Source organism: Condylura cristata, unplaced genomic scaffold (genome assembly GCF_000260355.1).
Source record: "Condylura cristata isolate star-nosed mole 26May11 unplaced genomic scaffold, ConCri1.0 scaffold00017, whole genome shotgun sequence".
Taxonomy (NCBI): domain Eukaryota; kingdom Metazoa; phylum Chordata; class Mammalia; order Eulipotyphla; family Talpidae; genus Condylura; species Condylura cristata.
This window is the reverse complement of record NW_004567118.1, coordinates 19,992,702-20,015,277: the sequence shown is the minus strand read 5'-3', so window position 1 is coordinate 20,015,277 and position 22,576 is coordinate 19,992,702. Positions and strand designations below refer to the sequence as shown.

Here is a 22,576-nt window from a genome sequence, read left to right as displayed (position 1 = left end):
GAATTTTTATGGGGACACTATCTGGAAATTACTGGCTTTTCTGGTATATGTAAGGATATTGTTTTTTAAGTTCTTTTCTCATTTTTCCCAAATAGAACTCTGATCTTAAAAAGGACAAGACTAAAACCCCCTCCAGATTATGGAGGGTTAGAATTTAGGAATTAATGTAAAATGTAAGGAAGAAAACTAAAGTCATCCATAATCACCCTATAGTTGAGATATATAACAGTAAACATGCCCCTCTTCTCAGCCAGATGAAAGAATGTGGATGTTGCCACTTACAGTCACAAATGTGGCCACAACAGGGAAAATTAACAGTGAAAGTAAGTAAGTCTTATTCTTTTTAAAACATAAGTATGCACTTTTTGATAACCTGTCTTCTTTAAAAAAAAAATAACGTGTTGTTTTTCCAAGAAGCTCTCCCCAAACTCATGGTCCTCTGGCAATATACCTTTCAGCCCTCATCTCATCTGCTTTATATTATAAAAGGTGATTTCTGTCTGTTTCCCCAACAAGTATATAAACTCCTTGAGTTCAATCTATTTTTATAGAGTTGATCTTGAGGGTATTGCTGAAATCTGTGACAAAAAAATAAAAACTGATGGTATAGCTCTTAAAGCCCATTGGAGACGGTGCTCTCAACTAAGGGGTCAGAGAAACAGCTGTGGCAGTGTCACTGTGGTGTCTCTGGTCAGGGATGCATGCAGGGTCTCGTGCAGGAAGGCTGTGGGGGTGTTGTAATAGGCTTAGCAACTTTCAGCAGACAGTGTTCCTTCCTTCCAACACTGTATTCCTGGTGTTTCCCTTCTCAGCCTTTCTCTATCCCTTTCCTACTTTCTCCTCCTCCCACCTCTGAAAGTTAGAAAGTCCCAGAACTCAGGTCTGAAACATCATCTCTGTAATTTTTTCTTGATGAGTTTAATTATCTCTATATACCATCTCCATGCTGGTATTTTGCAGCTACTTTCTTTACATGTCCATTTGAATGTCTAGGGGTTATCTTAAATCCAGCAAATTCATTATTTTTAAAAAATATTTATGCAGGGCCCTCCCTGGTGGCGCAGCGGGTTAAAGCACAACACTGAGAAGCTAAAGCCACTTCTGCATGAGTTCGATTCCCGCCTGCCCCGGAGGTGACCACATGGCGCGGCAGACCTCTCCTGACCCGCCCGCTGCTCCCCTCAGCAGTGTACTTCCTCGATCTGCCTGTTCTGCTCCCCACTCTGTCTCTGGTGAAGCCTCTCACCACCCCGAGCCTCTGGCCTGTACCCCAGTTCTGTATGCACAAAATAAATAAATCTTTAAAAAAAAATATTTATGCATACAAGAACTGGGGCACAGGCTGGGGGGAAGGGCGTGAGAGGATTCACTAGAGACAGAGTGGGGAACAGAACAGGCAGATTGAAGTACACTGCTTAGGGGAGCGGCAGGCGAGACAGGAAAGGTATGCTGTGCCATGTGGTCACCTCCATGGTCAGGGATCAAACTCATGCTGCAATGGCTGCAGATAGCTTCATAGTGCCACCAGGGAGGGCCCCCCAATTATTTATTAAATATGCTTGAAGTCATATTGAAGCTGAAATTTGAAAGTTAGGTAAAAGTTTGGATACAGGAGGACTAAGACAATGGAAAATGTTCTAAACAGAAAGGGTGGTATAGGAGAAAGTTCTGTGATGAAATGGCACCTTTTAGGAAACAAAGCTGATGACAGGGTCTAGGATGTCCAATGTAGGAGAGAGGCACATATTACTGTTTGGCTTGGAAATGAGGTTGAAAGCCAAGGGCTTTACACCAAGGTTACAAGCGCATCACCAGTTCTATACTTTGGAAAGAAAACTGTTGTGAGGCAGGTGAAGTGTGCAGAAGATAGAGCACCTTGCAGTAATTCAAGAGATGGAGATTTCTTTTCAAAGATACAGGGTAATTTAAGAGACTATTAGGAGGTAAAATCAAGACTCAAGAATTATCTGGATGTAAGGAAAGAAGAGGTATCAAATATATGAACCCCAGATTTCTTCATGAACTGCTGCATGATAGGAAAGCTGTTTCCTGAAATGAGCATATGTTAATGGAGAAAGATCATGTAACCAGATCAAAAGAGAAGCTTCAGCTGAACATTCAGGACCCTTCAGCATGTGGGTAGATGAGACTGAGGCCACAGTTTAATGGGATCATCGCCATGAAGTATAACCAGGCCTTTAGGCAAGGTTTATAAGAATTATAAGAACTAAACAAAGAATAATTTTAAAACTCTAAAATAAGCCCTTTCATACATTGTAGATAGAAATGTAAATTGCTAGATTATTTAGTTCATAAGCCTTTACTAAATGTTAAGCCATTCTGATTCCAAGAGTCTAATAAGAGTTCTTATACAAAAATATCATGCAAGGATATTCATTGAGGTGTATGAAATTGGAAAAAATGTGAATAAACTAAATGTCTGTCAAGTAGGATTATATTCATCAATGTGAGACTTGGAGCCTTTAAATGGCAAAAACAATCATCAGTGATCTGTATGGTAGGTGTATTTTATTTAGCCTTTGTTATAGCCCAGGCAATGTAAAGAACTCAAAAATATCCATTAGAAAAGGACAGTCACGCAGTAGAAAAGTGGGCAAGCAATTTGGACAGACTGTTCACAAAAATCAAAGTTTAGGTGGTCTGTTAACACTTCTAAGTATTCAGTTCTACTGGTAAAATAAGAGAAGAGCTATTTTGAATCACATGAGAATTCATTGCACATCCATTGCACATTGACTAATAATAAGCAGACAGTAAAAAAATAAAAATAAAATAAACAGACAGTAGCCACTCTTAGATACTATAGACTTAGGAATTCTCATGCTCCTCTGGTGGCAATGTAAATCGGTACAAACATTTCCTATCATTTGTAAAAATTCGAAGACATGCACTCCTGGTTATATATACAAAGGAAATGTGCTGGTATGTAAAGAAACTTGCACATGGATGTTATAGCACCATTATTTGTAATAACTACAAATTTGAAATCTTCCAAATGTTCATTAATGGCAGAATGGAAGAATAATAAATTGTGATGTGTTTAATTCTAAAAAATAGAATTGAAAAGAACAAGTGACATACAACATTGTGGAAGAATTCACAAGCAAAATGCTGGGCAGTAGAAGCCAGACAAAAAGCAATATATGTTTCATGAATTCTGTATATGTGAATTTTAAAAATGAAGTAAACTGCAGTGTTGAGGGGTGCTCACTTACATGGAAAAACTAAAAGAAAAGCAAGGAAGTTCCTTTAGAGGAAACTGAGCGTGCATGGTGGGAATAGAAAGCCCGCAGGTTTGAGCACTCAGCAGATTCAGTTCTGCAAACATCACATTTTATACATCTTTCTTCATTCTGTAAGATAGACTCTCTGTTCTGTGTATCATTAAAAACTCAGTGTGAGCAACTTCCCTTATTATGGTCTCTGCACTCAATTGCACTTTTCCTCAGAGACCCTGATTGGGCCATCTTGGGTCCTGTATCTACTCCTGTGATCTCTGTGGTCAAGGTCAGGTATAAACTGGGCGGTGTGGAGGAGTTTCATTAAGAATTATCTTTTAACTGCACACAAGGTTCAAACGCTATTGTCCCTTTATTCTATCCTGGGCATTTTTTCTGAATATATACTTAAATTACCAAAAGGGTTTCCCCCCCCCCTTTTTTTTTGAGGATAATTTAAAGCCATTAAATATAGCATACAAAGAGCAAAGTTCTCAGTGGATAAAGATTGTTTTGCTTTTAAACTGACTAATTTCTAGCAGGCTTCAGTGAACAAACAATATTTTGACTCTAAAATCACCAGCAGGACTGTAGGAGGGCCCGGCCTTCATCTGCTTGTGACAAATGGTGTTCCATTTGGTGCCTGTAATTCAGAACAGCATGAGAAAATTTTAAATGTTTAATACTAAAAATGCCTTATTTACACATCCTTGGAGGGGAAGATCAGCAGGGAAGACTAGAGGGCAATCCTTAGCAGAAACAAACTTTACATCTCGGTGACTCTCATTGGGTCAGTGTTTTGAAGCATCACAAGCCCCATGAATCAAAGCCTTCTGGATTGGTCTCACTTCCTCATACTTCCTCAGGGACCAACACTTACACTCTGCTGCCACCCCCAGGCCCAGCACCAGCCTGGCCCATTTCATGCCTCCATTACAGTCAAGGGTTCATTCCAAAGCAGCCTGGTAGGGATTCCTGGTATTTGTCTCCTTTGTTCCAGTTACTTTTCACTTGTCCAGATCAGATTCTGTCTTTCCTATGTATGTGTTTCGTATATTCTTGGCACAGAGTAGGCGCTGTACATTTTATTTCTTTGTTTCTGTTTTTTTCGAACCAACTAGTCACATCGTTTATTCAACAGGCACTGTGTGTCAGGAATTGCAGACATTGCTTCTGTCTTGGGCCACATGTCTGTCATAAAATTCTAGAGATTTTACATCGAAACATCTACTTAAAAACTTCCCTGTTTTTACTTTACTAAAATTTGTTTTTCATCTTTCCAAGTACCTTCTTTGCCTTCCTGTTCTGTGCTGAGTCCATAGCAAGTAAGATGTTCTTGGTTATCAGGTGGCTTATTGTATAGCTGCATCAGTATTTAGTTGCAGAAACAAATATGTGTGCCTCTCTTTAACCATGTGGTCTTTAATCTTTAACCATGTGGTCCCATCATCCCCCACCATGGGATGCGGTCATTCCTGAAGAGATGGGACTTGAGTTGCATCACAAGCAGTAGTACAAGTGCTGCAGAGAATGTTGTTCACAGGGTCCTGGCAGGGTTGCGCAGCGTCTCAGAAACAAAAGCCAAAAAGCAGGTTGGGGAAACGTCATAGAGGGCCTTGGATGTCATGGTTCTTGCCCTATAACTTCCCCACTTCTAGACTCCTATATTATTAGACCTTCAGTCTGGCTTTTTCATGCCTTGAAGGCATCAGCACCACCCATGCTGGGTGTGTATCAGTCTCTGGGTCCCTGGTATGGAGGCGTAAGCAGCCCAAACATTTGAGCAGTTTCCAGATGTTGGAGATTTAATAACAATGCTGCTATAATGTGTTAGCATTTTTTGTGAATATAGTAAGTTTTTATCTTATTGACACTTAGGAGTGACACTGCTGGGCCACATGGTGAGTATGTCTGAGAAACTGCCAGACCATTTTCTCAAGTGACTGTATCATCATACATTCCCACAGCAGTGTGTGGATCCATAGTCCACCTATATTATGTGGAGGTCAACAAGGGAAGAGATCCACAGGACACTCACTGGAGAGAGATGGGGGAGACTAGAATTGGGGTCATACAAAGGAGAGTTTAACTTTAGCCTTAATTAGTAAGCTTTTATAGTGACATTTCTAGGACTTACAGAAAGGCTGAGTTGAACATATGCCCTCCCCACCTTTTTAAAGGTAGAGAAATTCTGGATTAAGAATGCATGTTTACAAACACCCATGCTTCATCAGAGCTTAAACCAGACTCCATACTCTGCTGTGTGGAAGAAACATAGGACAAAGCTACATGGTGTGGAGAGGGGATGAGGCTGTGGGTCACTTGAAGGGAGAAAATGTGTCCCGTTGCTTTTAAAATGAATATAAAATTGGCAAAATTTGGGGAGAAGAGAAAGAAGTATCATGTTTTATATATATGGTTGAACACAAATGAAAAAATTAGAAATGTCTCAAACTAGAGAAAGGCCAAAAATCAAAACCAGGGTGGAACCAGGGTGCTGGTACTGCCACAAGGGTCTCAGAGCAGAGAAGGCCTGGGCCAGGAGTGTCCCCCGGGCAGCCGCTAGGAGGTCCCAGTCAGGACATCCTACCACCCCAGAGCTGAGGCCCAAACTTGCTGTATCATTTTACATTCCTGCTAACAAAGTAAGAGGGTTCTTCTTTCTCCAAATTCTCACCTATCCTTGACTCTTATCAGAACAATTCTAGTGGGTATGAAGTGATCCTGTATGCTTTTAATGATGATTTTAAATTAAGCATTCTGCAAATCTGTTTTTTACTTAGAATTGTTTTATTTCAGTGTGTTTATGCTCATTGAAATTAGTGCTGAATGCCTTTCTAAAATACCTACTCCTACAGTCTAGCTGTAATTTAAATTGGGAATAACTATATGTTCACATTTCTAGACCCTGTGAATTTTTCTCAAGTCTTTAACTGTGTTTTTTAAAATGTATTTAAGAGAGTGTGTTTTTTCTGATCAACACAAACTGCAGAGTATCACCATCACCCTCTCCCCTCCAAAAAAAAAAAAAAAAAAGAGAGAGGGCTGATTATTTGTTTTACTCCAAGAACTTAAGGACTGATTGGTTGTTCAGAAGAGGCATGTTTGAGAGACTCCTTGCTCTGGTTGTGTGGGGCTGTGTCAGCCAGGCTTTAATGCTGAGGGTTTCCAGGGCATCAGTCTTCACATCCATGCTGGACTCGGTGTTTATAGCACGCTGCAAGGGGGAGGGTCTGTCGAGCACATGCACTGGAGCGTGCTGGTAGGTCCACACTTCAGCAAAGGGCATTCAGCTCTGCCAGGTCTGTTACTACAACATCGTTCACTACTTGTTCTAAGATTTACTTTTGTCCAAATTCAGACTTTGGTTTTCTGTGAGTTGTACTTTCTTGGGCAATCAGAGGCAGTGAAGTACATCTGGGTAGTGTTCAGCGTTCGTGGCATTTGTAAATAAAGGGTCTTCTCTTTAAAGTGTGTCAGTGTTACGCTTACAAGTATTTGGTTTTAGAAACACATGGAGTTTGTATTTGTCTGAGACTGAAGTATAACTTTTAGGAAATTGGAATCTGTCCTTTGACTAGTCTTTTTAAAAAGTGCTCAGCTTGTCGCTGTTGGCCCACATTCCAAGTTTCCATTTCCTGCCGTTAACATTAACAGCCCATGTTAAACTGCTGTTGTGCAAGCTCCTGGGGTCTGGGGGCCTCTGCTCCCCTCCAGCCCTTCAACTCGATGTCTCTCTGTGACCAAAGAAAGTGAAATTTTCCACTTGTTTGGTCAGCATCTAAAAATCAGTATGTGTCTTCAAATATCATTTAAGTTTACAGATTAACTGATTTTCTTAAAGAAGATTATGAAAGATAAGTAGAAAGGTCACAAACATTCTAACAGATGCCTTTACAATTTTCTGGTAAACAAGATCTCTAAGATGCAGCTTTTGGCCCACTTATTTCAAATGTGATGTACAGTGGAACTAAACCTATTGATAGTTAAACAAAATCATCGAGCCATGTTTTTTAGAGAAGTGTTAAGCAAGTGAACACTTGTATAAATGAGCAAAGCAGGTGTCAAAAGTCATCGTTCATAAGACCTTCAGGGAAATATTCCAGAAATACTAAAAGATGTGCTTATCGCTCTCGGCCTGAGAGAAGACCATACTAATTACTCCCTAAAAGTATTTCCAATTATCTCCACATTAAAAAAGATGGGCAGGGGCCCTCCCTGGTAGCACAGCGGGTTAAAGCACAGCACAGAGAGGCTTGAGCTGCTTCCGCATGAGTTCGATCCCCGCCTGCCCCGGAGGTGACCGCATGGCGCAGCAGACCTCTCCTGACCCACCCGCTGCTCCCCTCAGCAGTGTACTTCCTCGATCTGCCTGTTCTGCTCCCCACTCTGTCTCTGGTGAATCCTCTCACCCTCCGCATCTCTGGCCTATACTCCAGTTCTGTACAAATAAATAAATAAGTCTTTAAAAAAAAAAAAAAGATGGGCAGATTGTTAGACTTGACCCTGAAAAATTAGGAAAGCAGCGTAAGTTTTATGTCTGATCTCCCAAAGCTTGAAGAGTCTGCAAATGGTATTTCATGCATTTATGGCCACTGCTCTGCATATGGGCTCCCTCTCAGATCAGACAACTGGATACGTCCCAAAGAGGGAAAGTGCAGCGTGCCTCCAGGAAAGGAGCTCACTGCTCCTGGAGTGGCAGCCAGAGTGCAGGCGTGGCTGTTGTTGCCTCACTGTTACTGCCAGAGCATCTGCTCAGCGGGCTCAGGGACGCTGTCATGTGTGGGAATACATATATGAAGAATAGGGCACACAATAAATACACAGTTGAATAGTTTTTCACAAAATGAACTCGTAGAACCACCAACCAGATAAGAGAGCCCCTCAGAAGTTTCTATACCCCCTTTAAGACATCTCAAAGCCTCACAGCCCAGCAGGCTGGGCACACTGGGGGGCGAGGGTGCATGCCTTGCCCATCATGGGTGAGGTCTATCCCTAGGCAGTGTCACTGTGACAGCTCACCTTACTGCCATGCAGCTTCCATGTGTAGGTGAGCCACAGTCTTCACCCATCATCCCCTTCCTGGCTCTTCCTGGCTGCTCGCCACAGTAGAAAGCTGCAGTGCACATGTCTTTTTGTGAACACTCGCATGTGTTTATGTTCCTGGAATTGCTGAATTTCAGGGCAGGACATGTGTTGACCTTTGATGGGCATGGCCAGTGTGCCAGTTGCTATGCTGGTTCACTCAATGGCTGCAAGGCTGGTTTTGTGGCTTGTTTTTAGCATTCAGACATCCATCACTAGCACTACATATATAATCGACATGTAACTTAAATATTATTTAAACCTCAAATTCATCACATATAGAGGGAAAATTGTTACATACACATGAAAGACCTTAAAAATGGCAGATTGAAACACACAGCCTTTATCAGGCACCCTGCTAGAGTGCTCTGAAACAAGAGAAAAGAGGTTTTGACAGACATGGTATGCCAGGTTAAAGAATGGCAAGAAGGCAGCAGGAACTTACGGAGAGCTAGGACACAGGAAGGGTGGTATTTGATTAAGATTAGGGAAACTGGGACCCAGGTTTGAAGAAGGCCGGTCTGTTATGTGGATCCTCTCAAAATGGGCTAGAAGTAGGAGGAGAATTTATGGAAAGTCTCCATCACAGGCATGAAACTTCCGTCCCATTCCCTATCCTATCTCTGCCCACCCACCCACCACCACCAGTTCTCTCTGAAAAAGATCAGAGAGAAGGTAGAGTCCTGACTTTTCTGGAGAGAAAAGGAAGGCTTTTTTTTTTTTTAATCATACAAATTTGCCTACTTGATAAAGTTTATTTTTATTTTATTTGTTTTAATTTATTTAAGGGCCTTTCCTGGTGGCACAGGTTAGGACCCAGCACTGCAAGTGAGCTGCAGCCGCTTCAGTGCAAGTTTGATCCCCGCCCAGGAGCTGACCCACATGGCACATAAGACCTTCCCTGACCCGCCCGCTGTTCCCCTCAGCAGTGTACTTCGTCAGTCTGCCTGTTCTGCTCTCCACTCTGTCTCTGGTGAATCCTCTCACCTCCCCCTTTACCTCTGACTTGTACTCTAGTCCTGTATGCATCAACAAATAAATCTTTTTTAAAAATAAAAATAAAATTTATTTATGTATACAGAAATGGGATACAGGTGAGAGGTGCAGAGGTGGTGAGAGGCTTCACCAGAGACAATGGAGAGCAGCACTGCTGAGGGGAGCAGCAGGCTGGTCAGGAGAGGTCTGCTGTGCCATGTGGGTCAGCTCCTGGGCCAGGGACCAAACTTCATACTGAAGCATCTGCAGCTGGCTTGCAGTGCCATGTCCTAACCCGTTGTGCCACCCCAGAGGACCAAAAATGAGGACTTTTAATTTAAAAGTAAAATGTAGCACATTTCCGTTACTAAAGGTTGGGAACTTAGTGTGCAATATATGAACAAGTTTTTAAGGGCAATTTTGTTTCTCAATAAAAATGTCTTTTTGTTACTGTCAGATTCCAAGCACTATTCTGTTACAAGTTGATTGTACTAACAATTAATGGATGTAGTGCTGAGAAACCTTATATAGCAGAATATTTACCAGCTCAGTTTTAGAACCTGTTTGCCTTAGGTTTGAATCATGTTACTAATGGGGTAATCTCAAGCAAGTACCTCCATTTTTTGAAACTCAGTTTGATTGAAATGGGCACGATAGTGATGATTTCACATGTCTGGTTGCTGTGAGGGTTGAATGAGCTAATTCTTGTCAGGGTCACAAGCAAAAGTTAAGGATTTGATAAACTATGGTGCTTTTGATCTGTCTTGAAAAAAGAACTTCAAGGCTTTAAAATTTCAAAGCCTATAATTCCATGATAAAATTCCAGTGAAACCATAATAACTTCAAACTATAACCAGTTTTCAATGTTTTAGATAAACACTACTTTGAGGTTTATGAAATGAGAGCATTTAAACCCAGTGAATATCTGGTATATTACTTCATTATTTGCTGGCTTGTCATTTTGCTTGCAGAATTGCTTATTAGCAACTATATGAAGAGAAACTGTAAATTGACCTTTTGTGTAGATAGTGTATGTGTGAACAGTGTTGTAATTAGCATTTCTGACTATTTTAAATGAACCCGGCTCACCCTTTTAATTATTAGTCTGGGGGGAACACAATTTCTTTTCAGAGTGTTTGGTTGCTAGCTGTTTAGTTTAGAAGAGCAGTCTTAAAAACAAAACCTCCCGCTGGGACTTAGACCCACCTGAAGTGATTTTCCTTGTCCAGTGGTCTTCATGGGAGGTTATACTTTTGTCTGGTCTTATTGGGAGGTCTGTTTTAAGGTACATGTGCCTTCAGGTTGTCTGCAGTCTATGTTTTTTGGCTGTTAAGACTAATTGTGCCTCCTCATTTTCCCCTTTCCACCTAAGATGGGAAGGTATCTGAGAATTGTATCTGTATGTTTCATTCATTTCTAGGGCTCCCATGTCCCGCTATTCCTTCTGTCAGTCCATTTGTTAGACAAGGTGTCCGTGGCCACATTTCACGTTATAACCTCTCCCATCCCCTTGATTTCCTAAAGGTGAGAGCTTGCTGTGAGAGCTGATCCACACTGACTGAGGCAGTACACCCCATTTAGAGACCCTCAGAGGTTATGCCTGCCCAGTCTGGGTGAGATGTCACTCTCCTGACCAAGGAATGAATGAGTATGAGAAGCCCTGTGGACTCTTGGGGAGCAGAGCTTCAGGAAGGCAGAGGCAACAGGCCAGGGTGGAGAAAATTGATGGAAAAAACATGTCCCAACTTTCTTTGTGGGAAGAGGCGATGTGCTATTCAATAAGGGAATCCCTATGACAGCCAACTTGGACCAGAAAGCACACATGATAAATATAATTTAAACATGCAATTTGCAAATAAGTAACAGATGATTTGGGGGAGGAATTTTCCTAGCTTACTACAATTAAAATGAAATATGAAATATAGTAAAAACTATAGGGGAATAGAAGTATGCATGTGAAAATTAAGGAAGTTCTTCCTTTGAGTTTTGAGAACCATGCTGTTATCTAAACAGAAGCACAGAAAGGCCCCTTGAACTGGGCTTGGAGTCCTGGACAAACATTACATTGAAAGAATGGGAAATAAAGCAAAAAAGAAGAAAAGGAAGTACACTGCAGTTTGGGGGTGCACACCTTATTGAGTAGAAATGTCCCGCTGTGCTCCTGGACACACAGGACAGGACAGTGGGCACTCCTGTGAGAGTGGGTCTGGAGCTAGCGTCAACCCCAGTCCACAAACAGCCCAACTTAAACTGTTACCAGTATCATACAATCCAGGTATGGCTTGAGTGATGAGTTCTTTATAATATGTGTACTTCTGCTCCTTTAGATCACTCTCCAGATGAAAACACACTGCTAACTGGGTATGGCTCCCTCTGACTTGTGATTGCACTAGACCTGGGCCTCCTTTGGCCCATTCTTTCACCTGGGCCTCCGTTGGCTCATTCTCTCACCTGGGCCTCCTTTGGCCCATTTTCAAGTTTTCTGAGACTCCAGGAACACCCAAGCTGCTGAAGCTCCATGCACCCTCTCTGCCAGAGCAGGTCGATTCTGCAGATGGCAGACAGGCCGTGTGCCATGCAGAACAGGGCAGACTGCCCATTGGGCCAGCACGCCCGGACACTGAAATTTGGACTTCATATATTTTTATATGGCACAAAACCTTTGGATTTTTTTTTTCCTTTTTACTATTTACAGATGTAAAAACCATTTTAGCTTCCAGGCCATGCAGACACAGGAATTTGTAGTGGTCGCAGTTTGTTGTCCCCTTCCTGGTGACATAGCAGCTGTTCATGTGTGCATTGCTATTTGTTTATGTGGAACTTTGTTTGGAAAACCTCCTTAAGGCCTTATTAGAAAAATAGTTCTAATAAGGGGGCGAGGGTGGAGAGCAGCATTGAGGTCTCCTGAGTCTTTCCAGTTCCCATAAAACAAGGGGGAAGACGAACAAAGTGGTTCTGGCCATTCTGTCCTGGACAATCTGGGCAGTGGAGACCTGTGCTAGGACCACGGGGGTCACCCCAGCAGGACCCTCTGGTGGTTCATGTTCGGGTTCTCCAGTCAGTACTGCCATGAGATTCTGGCTTTCTTAGGTTTACGGCCCACTGTGGGCAGAGTAGAGGCTTTTGGTTGTTGGTTGTACAGAGCACGATGAAGACACATATTGACATTTCCTCCCGTCTGGGCAGAAGGCCTTTCACAGGACCAGTCAGCATTTCCCCATGATTTTCTTGAGTGGTTTCCATGGTGCAGAGCCCCAGGAGCCTTGTATAGGAAAGGGGTGTGGGCCCCACCTAGGCCATGGGTCTGATCTCAGATCCCCACCCCTACAGGGACTGGACAGCCTGGCAGAGCTGCTGTGCTCCCTTATTTTAGTTTCTTTTTTACCAGCCAGACACTTCTCATGTTTGGGCATGTGGAGTCAGGTCTGTTTGTGTCTCGCAGGACCGCATCCAGGAAAGTAGGCAGCGTGGTTCCCAAGAGGTGATTCAGCAACAGGGCCTTCACATTAATGGCCTCAGGGGATATTTTCTTGAGCCACATAAACAAAGTCCAAGTCCATTTGACTTGGAAAAACAAACATTCCATCTTATGTGAAACCAAAGATTAAAAAGTAGAGCACCTTGTTTCCATACTCTGGCTGGGGGCCACTTGGGGGTGGGAGGGTGTGGGGGGAGGGATGTTAAAATCTCATTTAAATGCTATATGGAAGAGGCAGTAATTGTTAGCATGAGAAACTGTCTTCTGGTTGCGTGCTGACCAGATGCTTCCCCCAGGGGCCCTAAGGACTTCAAAGGTTGTAATAGTAGGATTTCTTCTGTCCTACACAGCTCTTTACAGTCTAGGGCCCTCCTCACACCCTGCAGCCTTCGCTGGCTAAGGAGCAAGGGGGCTGGTGGGCACTTGGGAATGTGGACTGACTAGGGCCTGCCATAGGCAGGGGAGGAGTCAAAGGTATTTGAATGGGTCCTTTTCTGATTGGAATGGTTTTGTTTTAGTAAAACAGGAGGGTTTCCCCATTTGGGAAATGCCCAGAGTGCTCAGGGATGAGGACATGGTGGCTGCATTGGGTGACATGGTTGTGGGTATGACTAGCCAGGAGGTTGGGATCCCTGGTGAGCTGGTAGCAACTGTGTTCCAGGGTGGGGCCTGTGGCTGGGTTGGAGGATTGTAGCTGATGAGCACCCCAGAGGTGTACAAACACACACACACACACACACACACACACACACACACGCCAGTCTGACAGTATAGGTCTGTAATATGGGTGGCCATTTTGTGGGTCCCCAGTAAATGAATAATCTTTTATCAACTGCCTCTACTACCATTCACCTAAGTCTGTCCTCACACTATGACAATTTGAACTAAACCCCACCTCAGTTCTGAGAGCCACATTGAAGTTGGCACCCCTTTCTAGGAGACTAGCATGCCCTGCAGGGTGTCAGCTGCCGTGGGGCCTGGGAGAGCTGGGCTGTGCAGGAGAGCACAGAGCTGTCCTCCTAGCTCTTCCCAGAGCAGCTAACATACCTACGGCCCAGCTACCTCCCCTTCTCCCACCCCGTACCCTGCACCCCAGTCTCTGTGCTTCATAATTCACTGGGAAAACAGAAGCAACCCTAGACTATAACATCCGTGTCCTCCAACTGGTCCCCACAGTCCTCTTCCTCTTGCCCAGATCCTCCCCAGCAGCACATGCACAGCACCAGCACCACACCCCCCTCACTGCCTAGTTTCTGCTTCTTCTCACAACACAGGTTCTTCTGAAGCTGCCAATGCCCACATCTTATGTCCTCATCTGGTTCTTTCTTCATCCACCTGAACCAGGCACAAGTGCCACCACCCCAACAGAGTGACATGTGCCCACTTCTCAGTCTCCATAGTACTTCCTCTCAGAGTGACAGTGCTAGGAGCACAACCTCTTTCTGCCCAAGCCTGCCTTGCTCAGTGGCCAGGTGTCAGTTAAGAAGCTCTCCCTGGTTCTCTTGTCCTAACTTTCCACAGATCCTGCTTGCCCTCACTCTTCCCACAGCCATACTGTCATCATGGGTCTTTCAGAATGTGCATCAGACTAGTAGCCTGGCTGTGGGGGGCGAGCCTGTGTGTCCTGCCCCTGCTTACCCTGATGTGTATAGACCTCCATCATACTTCTTGCTGCCTCCTGGGACTTCAGCAAACCATCTGAGTCCTGCTGTGGGCTGGTTGTGTTCTGCTTTCTGCCTGTAACCCCCAGCCACTTGTTTCCCCTCATGATTCCTGTCCAAGGAGACCCTCTTCCACACTCAGACACTCCCTACTGCTTGTATATACACATGGAACACATAGGTTCTTGAAACAAAGGCCATTTACCCGAGGAAAGCAAAGCTGTTGTAGCCCCAAGTTGAGGAACAATCCTGAAGAAACAAGTTGCATGTCTGATGCATCTCCATTAAAGTCAGGTTGAGACAAAATTTAGTCAAAAGTGCCCGTTAAACTGAGTTCTGATAGGTGTGTTTGCAGTTCACATATGTCTCCCCTCCTAGTCATGTGTTCTGTTCAAGAATCTAATCAAGGACTTATCTGGTTTCCTCCACTCAGAAGCATGTAACTTCTGAGGTCTGTTTGTGCTATTGCGTAAATAATACTGCTGACAGCACCCTATGTACGTATGGGCTGGCTGTTTCTGTGCCCACTGTGGCAGAGTTTCCAGCAGGGTGGGATGTGAGGAGGGGACTAGGGCAAGAAGGAAACGATCTGTTTAATTTTTGAAAGAATTTTCTAGTTTCTTACTAACAAGCAGCTATAAGCAGGTATTTGTATGGACATGTTTTTTGTTTCTCTTGGGTAATTTCTGCCAAACTTACCTGATTTACAGCCACAATGGATGATAGTTCCAGTTAACTCCACATCTTCACCAAAACTTTGTATTGTTAGTCTTTTTGATATTAACCCTTCTGGTAAGTGTAGCAGCATCTCAGTGGCTTTTTTTTTTTTTCCTTCATTTTTCAGTTATTTGACTTGGCGCCAGACATGAGGTAGTAAGTAAAAATGCAAAGAAGAGAATTGTCATCTCAATAATTTTATACTAGTTCCTCACAAATTGATAACAAGAAGGCTTGGCCAAAATAGGATGAAGTAGTGTTTTAATTTGGACAATTTTAAAGCAAGCCAATTGTATAAAATTTAAATTTTATGGCTGTGTTTCATCCTGCTTACATTAAACACAACAGAGATTTCCATATTCATTTCCCCCCAAAGGAAACATTTCTGCATCACTATTGCACAGTAGAATAGAAACATGAGTTTAGACACTTATTCAAAGTTCTAAACAATAAAAATAATACAATTTTTCTTCTAAAATCTGAAGGCACATGATTTTGTAGTACTATAACTCAAGTTTTACCCAAAGAAATCATGATTCAGATAAAGGTGGACTCCTAGTCACGTTTTTTTAAGCCTCTACCCTGGCCCTCCCTGGTTGTGCAACAGGTTAAGGTGCAGCACTGCAAAACTAGCCACAGTTGCTTCAGCACAAGTTCGATCCTAAGCTGGTTAGCTGACCCACATAGCTCAGCAGACCTCTCCTGTCACTCCCACAGCTCCTCTCAGCAGTGTATTTCAGTCAGTCGACCTGTTCTGCTCCCCACTCTGTCTCTGGTGAATCCGCTCACTGCTCCTGCACCTCTGGACTGTACCCCAGTTCTGTATGAATAAATAAATCTTTAAAAAAGAATAAAAGGCCTTTACACCAGCACAACTGCCTGAGATCTATGAAGAAACTGCAGGCTTGTAGACAGATTCCTTGTAGTACTGACAGTTTTATTTATTTATAGGAATTTTCTGCATCTACCTTTTATGTATATATCATTCTTTATGTATTTTTTCATCTCAATTGCAATCACCATGGGCTTCCCACCACTAATTCACCCGTATGCCATCACCACAGTCCAGTACTGGCAGTTTTATAATCAAAAGGAAAAAGCAACGGATTCTGTGTTTCATTCAATCAGTCATAATCTGCTAATCTGATTAGAAGCCTTGACAAAGACCTGGTGGCCACTGCAAACAACTGCCATGCAGTTGCACAATAGCCCACCATTTGGGGTTACCTCTTCTACAAGAATAAATGGACCAAAACATCTGTCGTTAAGGTATCAGGAAGATAGACAAAACAGGAGGGAGAGTATCCGTGCTTGCAAGGGAGCCTGTCCTTGTGGTTCCAGTGGGCTCCCCTCGTGGTGTTGAATGTGTTTCAAAGTCAGCCTGTTGACTCATTGATTTCAAAACATAGTAAAACACTACTGCACTTGCTAACAGACACCATCCCATTCTAGTCTATCCCATCTGCTGAAGAAGTTCATCCTTCTCCATGCTCTGCCTTCCTGTCCCTGCTGGCCGCCTATAGTCCCCTCTACAGCCTCAGTTGGGTTAGAAGCTTGTGCTTTGACTGTGGTTGTTGTTTTTGGTTTTTTTTTAAGATTTATTTATTCATACAGAACTGGGGTACAGGCCAGAGATGCTGAGGATGAGAGGACCCACCAGAGACAGAGTGGGCAGCAGAACAGGCAGATCTACGAAGTATACTGCTAAGGGGAGCAGCAGGCAGGTCAGGAGGGGTCTGCCACGCCATGTGGATCTCCTCTGGGGCAAGCGGGATCAAACTCATGCGGAAGTTGTTTAAGCTTCTTAGTGCTGTGCTTTTACCCACTGTGCTACCAGGGAAGGGCCTAACTGTGGTTTTAATGTGCATTTCCCTAAGGACTAGCAATTCTACCCTCTGCCTTTCACAGCTCTTCTTTTGCTAACTATCTTTAAATCTTCTGACCATTATTTTAAAATAAGGTTGTTTTATTGTAAATTCTAAGTGTTCATTACATATTCTGGGTAAAAATTGTTGCCAATATTTTTGTTCAGTCTGAGACTGGCCTTTTTCTTAACAGTGGTTTTTAAGAACAGTAGCTTTAACATTGGTGAAAGACAATTTAGTTTTCTTTCATGAATCCTGTAGTTTATTCTGTAGCTGAGAAATTGTTGGCTACCCAACAATTTCCTTTTAGAAGTTATTTAGCTTTAACTCGTACATTTACATGTGACCCAACTTAAGTAAATTATCTGTGTTTGGTATGAGATCTGCATTGAGCTTTGTTTTTTTACATATAGATATTCCCATGTGCTGAGAAGTTTAGGATGTCACTTTACTAGACATTATCTCTGGATTAGGTGATCTTCAAATACCATTCAGATACTATTCAGCTCTGCCAGAAGATCTGAATAGACATTTCTCCAAAGATTTACAAAGGCAAGTAAACACAAAGATGTTCAATATGGCTGGCCACCAGGAAACCACACATCAAACCACAGTAAGATACTACCTCACATCCCCTTAGGATGGCTAGAGTTTAAAGACAAAGATAGTATCAAGTATTGACAAGGAGATGAAGAAATTAGAACTCTCATACACTACTGCTGGTGTGGCCATGTGGAAAACAGCCTGGCGGTTCCTCATGTGGTCATAAGATTGAACAATTGCAATTCTAAGTATGTAACCAAGAGGAATGAAAAAAAAAAAAAAAACATGCCCATAGATATACTCATACGTGGCTGTCCATAGACTTGATCTTGATGGCCAAAAGGTAGAAACCAAGTGTCTATCAACTGATGAATAGACAACAGACAAAAAGTGGGCTGTCCATATGGTGGAGTCTTACTCAGCAAAATAAAGGAGTGAAGTACTAATACGCATTACATCAGGTATCATGATGAGCCTTGAAAACATACTGAGTGAAAGAATCCAGGCACAAAAATCCATGTTTAGTATGATTCCTATTGTCTAGGATAGAGAAATCTATAAAAACAGATGCAGGTTAATAACCAGGTTGATGGCTGGCTGGAGGTTGTACTGTATTGAAGGACAGCTGGGTATGGGATTTCTTCAAAGGGATGATGAAAACCTTCTAGTCAGAAAGTGGTGATAACTATATAGCCCTGTTGATATACCCACTGATTTAAAGGAGTGAGTTATATGAATATATATGCAACTTTCAAAAAAGTCAGCCAGACATCTTTTCTTTGAAGATATAAACATGAATTTATTTTCAGGTGAATTAATGTATCTGTGACATTCAAGGGTACATTTAAATTTCAGGCTCAAGGTTCCCCATTCATGTAAGTGCAAGACAAGTAGAGCATGACTGGTTGTTCTTCTTGGCAGTGGGTTGGAATGACTGATCAGTGACACAAGGCTGGTTTCCTCTAAAGCTATTTAAAACTCTGTTCTCTTTAAACCAGCATCAGCAGCATTTCAGCAGCAAAGTGGGTCTCAGGTGTATAACTGGGGGTGAATATCAAATTGCTTTCTCACAGCCAACCTTTTTGCCTAAGGCAAACACTAGGAAGACTTCCTGAATGAAGACTACAGGCATATGGCCAGCAGCTGAGTAAACACACATTGAAACAAGTTCCCTGTGGGGAGGGGGGGATGGGAGTTGGGAAAGGGGGTGGCTATGCAAAGCCTCCAAGTCACATAGCTCTTCCAGGCTTCCCTGTGATGTCCGTGAAATCAAAGCCTCCCAGTGCACTCTGTAAGCTAAAGTACTGGGTATGGACAGATTCCTCCTCCTCCCCCCCCCCCCCAGGCAGTATAAGGACCCCAGTCTTTAGCATTTATTTGTCTGGGCCTTGGTTTATGGATGCAAAAACTCTGTGGTTGCTTTCCAGATCAGGCTGTTTTTTCATACCTTTTTTTTATGTGTAACTGTTTTGCAGAAAGCCTTCAAAAACATGGTAGACAGATCTCTGCTTATCAGCGTAAATCTTCTTGAGTCAGTTGTCTTTTATGATGTCAATACAGTGACAGTCAAACTTTCCATCACTGTTGAAATGTGGGGATCTTAGTGACCACAAGCCCACTCTGCATTTAGAGTTATCATTTTCCACAATACTGTCCTTGTCCTCGAAGACACCACCCCTATCCTCCTGTTCCCACGACCTACCCTCTGTGATTCTTGTAGCACATGTGTCTCAAAAACTCTGTTTTGCGTGTCGTTTCTTTGGGCTGCTATTCCTTCGTTTCTTTGGGCTGCTATTCCTTGGCTTAGTTACTTAATTCCAGTTTTCAGCTGTGTTCTGGAACTCTGAGGTCACGATGCAAAAGAATGAAGCTGGATAAAATATGTCTAGAAGGAATCTCACACAACTCCCCAAAAGCTCTCAAAAAACAAAATTGAATGCCTGACCTTAGCCGAATGTCAGAATTTCCTTTCTTTTCTTTTTTTAAAGCTAAGAAGAGCACACTTCACTTTTCAATGACAGTGTCTACAGCCTTGCTTTACTTGTGAGAAGTCCTGGAGAAGCCATGAAACCAGCTTGGGGCTGGGCGTGCAGCTAATTTCTGCCGCCCTTAGGCCCCACACTGGAGCCAACTGAGCCACAAGCCACTTGCCGCAGCAGCTCAGCCTTTACATTCCTCATACAGTTGTTACTCATTTAGAAAAGCTTGAGGCTTAAAAGTCGACCAGCACTTTCCATTTGAAGCACTTAGGTATACATTTTCTCATTTAGAAAAAAAAAACCATCTGTACACTTGAGCCAGGCCAGCCCCAGCATTTGGTTAGGACAACCGGGTGTTTGGACATGTTCTTGCTCTGTCGGCATCTTTCATGCTCCGGCTGGGAACACTGGCCTCACACGCTGGCAACCAGCAAGCTAATGCTTGGGCTGGCCCTTTAAATGGTATGACACATCTCTGTCCCCATAAGACCTCACTTGACAGAACTAATCTAGTTTATCATGGCCTCGGGAGGCCCAGTCTCACAGGGCTCTTGGACACTTCCAGATGAGACTGCACCTCACTGTTCTGTGAAACTTGGAAAGAACAGGCAGCTGGGTTTGAGACAGGCCAAGGACTTGTGTCTGACCTCATCATCACCCAGTTGTCTATTTCTACATAAGGTGTATGAGGGGACTGGAAAAAAATCTTTCCAAAGCTGATTCTAGAGATGTGAAGTCCCCCTGTGACACCTACTTAAACAGACCCCAGCAGTTCGTCCCTACTTGCAGCCTGTTTTGACAGAATGACAAAAAGTTTTCCAAGAACTACAAAGATGGGCTTTTCATTCCTGTCCTTTGTTAACATTGTCAGATTCTTGTAAAAGTTTCATACTGTCTAATTACTTAAAGTTGAGCCTAAATTAAGGTCATTCTGGATGGCTATTGGCACCAGGGCTCTGCCACAATTACACGCTTATGTTACTACATAGGTGGGAATACCAAGCTCATCTTAGAACTGCAATCTACTTAACCCTGTTTTAGAGAGAATACTTTTGACTTCAGAACAGAACAGTCTCAGTGTGAAGTTAACTTTAAGCAGAGCATGTTCTTCTCCAAACCCCATTTTCCAGCATAGCCAGGGGAGAGACACCAAGATCTCCAGAAAAGTCCTGGTGGATGAGCTGTGAAGAGCTGTCTGCCAACATGATAAAGTGTGGGGATGGATGTGGTAGCAGGGATCAAACCGGAAGCTTCATTTTGAAAAACATAATTTTTAAGGCTAAATACTAAAACACCAGAGAAAGTCACTTTAGAATGAGAAACCTGGTAGATGACAACTCAACTCAGCAGTCAGGGTCTGCATCACCAAGTGATGTGCTCTCCACATCACACCTGTCCTGTTTCCTTAGTTAGGTGGCCTGGCCCAGGTGCAAGCCCACTAAGGAGGTGGGCCTTGTGGACAAACCAGTGGTTGTCCTGCAACATGTTCACTCTGGTTTACAGTGTGGGAGCCAGGAGGCCATGTGAACTTGGAGTTAACGGCTGCACTGTGGGCAAAGGAAGGGAAGCCATAGCCAGGACACCACAATGCGGTGTACTGGACAAAAGAACCACATGTGTGAAACGTAAGGACATCCAGGGAAGGAAAATGACACCCCAAAACAATCTCTTGCTTTTCAGGCCACTGTGAACATGTGTCTGCACCCTGTGACTCCACAGTCCTCTGATTCATTTCCTCTCCCCACAGGAAAAGTACCCAGAAGTTGTGCATCTTCCAGAGGGGGCCTCCTCTAGCTACATGGAGGTCCGGAGCCCCAGCCAGTCAGGGTGAGTGCACCTACCCCACAGGGCCACCTCCACAAGCACCTAGATGGTCATTTCCTGGTAAAAACTGGGATTACAAATAGTGAGAAAACAAATGTACAACACCTAACTGTTGTCTTGATCTGTGAAGTCAGAACAAATGCACAGGAATGGGAGTTCATAAGAAGGGAAAGTGGGGACGGTGACCGCATAGTCTCACTTCAGGGCCCAGGTCAGGAGGCAGCAAGAGCTGAGTGAGGGGAGGCTGCCTGGTTTCTCGTGCACATGACCCACTTGGGTGCAAGGTGCTTGCAGCTCTGGGCTTTGTTTTCTAAGCTGTAAATGGCATGTAGTTACGAAGACTTCGGGGATTTGCCCTGTTATTTAATAATGTTTCCAAAATTCACCTCTGGGGGGAACAGAGAACTCATTTTCACTTGTTTATATTCATTAGATGAATATGTATACCTCTACTTGCCTTGAGCATTTGGGTTATTTCTCACTATTTCTAATATTCCTGTACATGTTCCTCACCACATACCTAGGAGTGAAATTCCAGGTCACGGGGTGGACTCAGTTTTCTGTCACTGCCAAATTATTTTCAAAGTTAACTTATAATTATCACTGTACATTTCCCACCAGTATGAAGTTCCTGTCCCTCCACATTCTGACATGCTAACGTGGGGAGCACAAAGCAGGGTCATATTCCGGTCATTTCCATCTTCCTGTTTACTACTGATGCTGAGCAGCCCAGCTGAGTAACTGGCTGTACTTCCTTTGGGGCCAATGTCCTTAGGAGCAGAGTCAGCGGGGCATGGCCTCTGGGAGGCAGAAGGCCAGCTGCTCTGTTTCTGAAAACAGAGATGAGGTACTCCAGTTTACTTTTAACCAGATTTCTTTGTATGTTTTGCCTTTACAGATGCTAAAAGGCACTTAACAATGTATTTTACATCTTTCAGATTTGAATTAGTAATTGTCTGGAGGATACAAATAGATGAAGAAGGGAAGGTTTTGCCAAAGCTAGATCTTCTCACCCAAGTGCCTCAGCAAGGTAGGACCCTTGTAGATGTCTTGGGGATTTCCTAGTGGGCCCAATAGGCACCTGGTTCTACATGGCAATCTGAGAAGTTTAAATCTCACTAATGTACTTTTACATCATCTTAAAAACCACTTTTATTGGTCACTCAGAAATCACACTTCCCCAGGACTCTTCCTTACTGAATTTTTCCCC

The 22,576-nt window shown here is 43.2% G+C and overlaps 1 protein-coding gene across 1 annotated transcript in view; it reads left to right on the top strand.

The window, feature by feature from the left end:
• CENPP (centromere protein P) overlaps positions 1–22,576 on the top strand; it is a 158,473-nt gene that overhangs the window by 135,561 nt on the left and 336 nt on the right. Inside the window, exons 6-7 of the mRNA XM_004684509.2 lie at positions 21,290–21,369; positions 22,305–22,396. Coding sequence (XP_004684566.1) covers positions 21,290–21,369; positions 22,305–22,396 — 172 coding nt within the window. The remainder of the gene's footprint in view (positions 1–21,289; positions 21,370–22,304; positions 22,397–22,576) is intronic.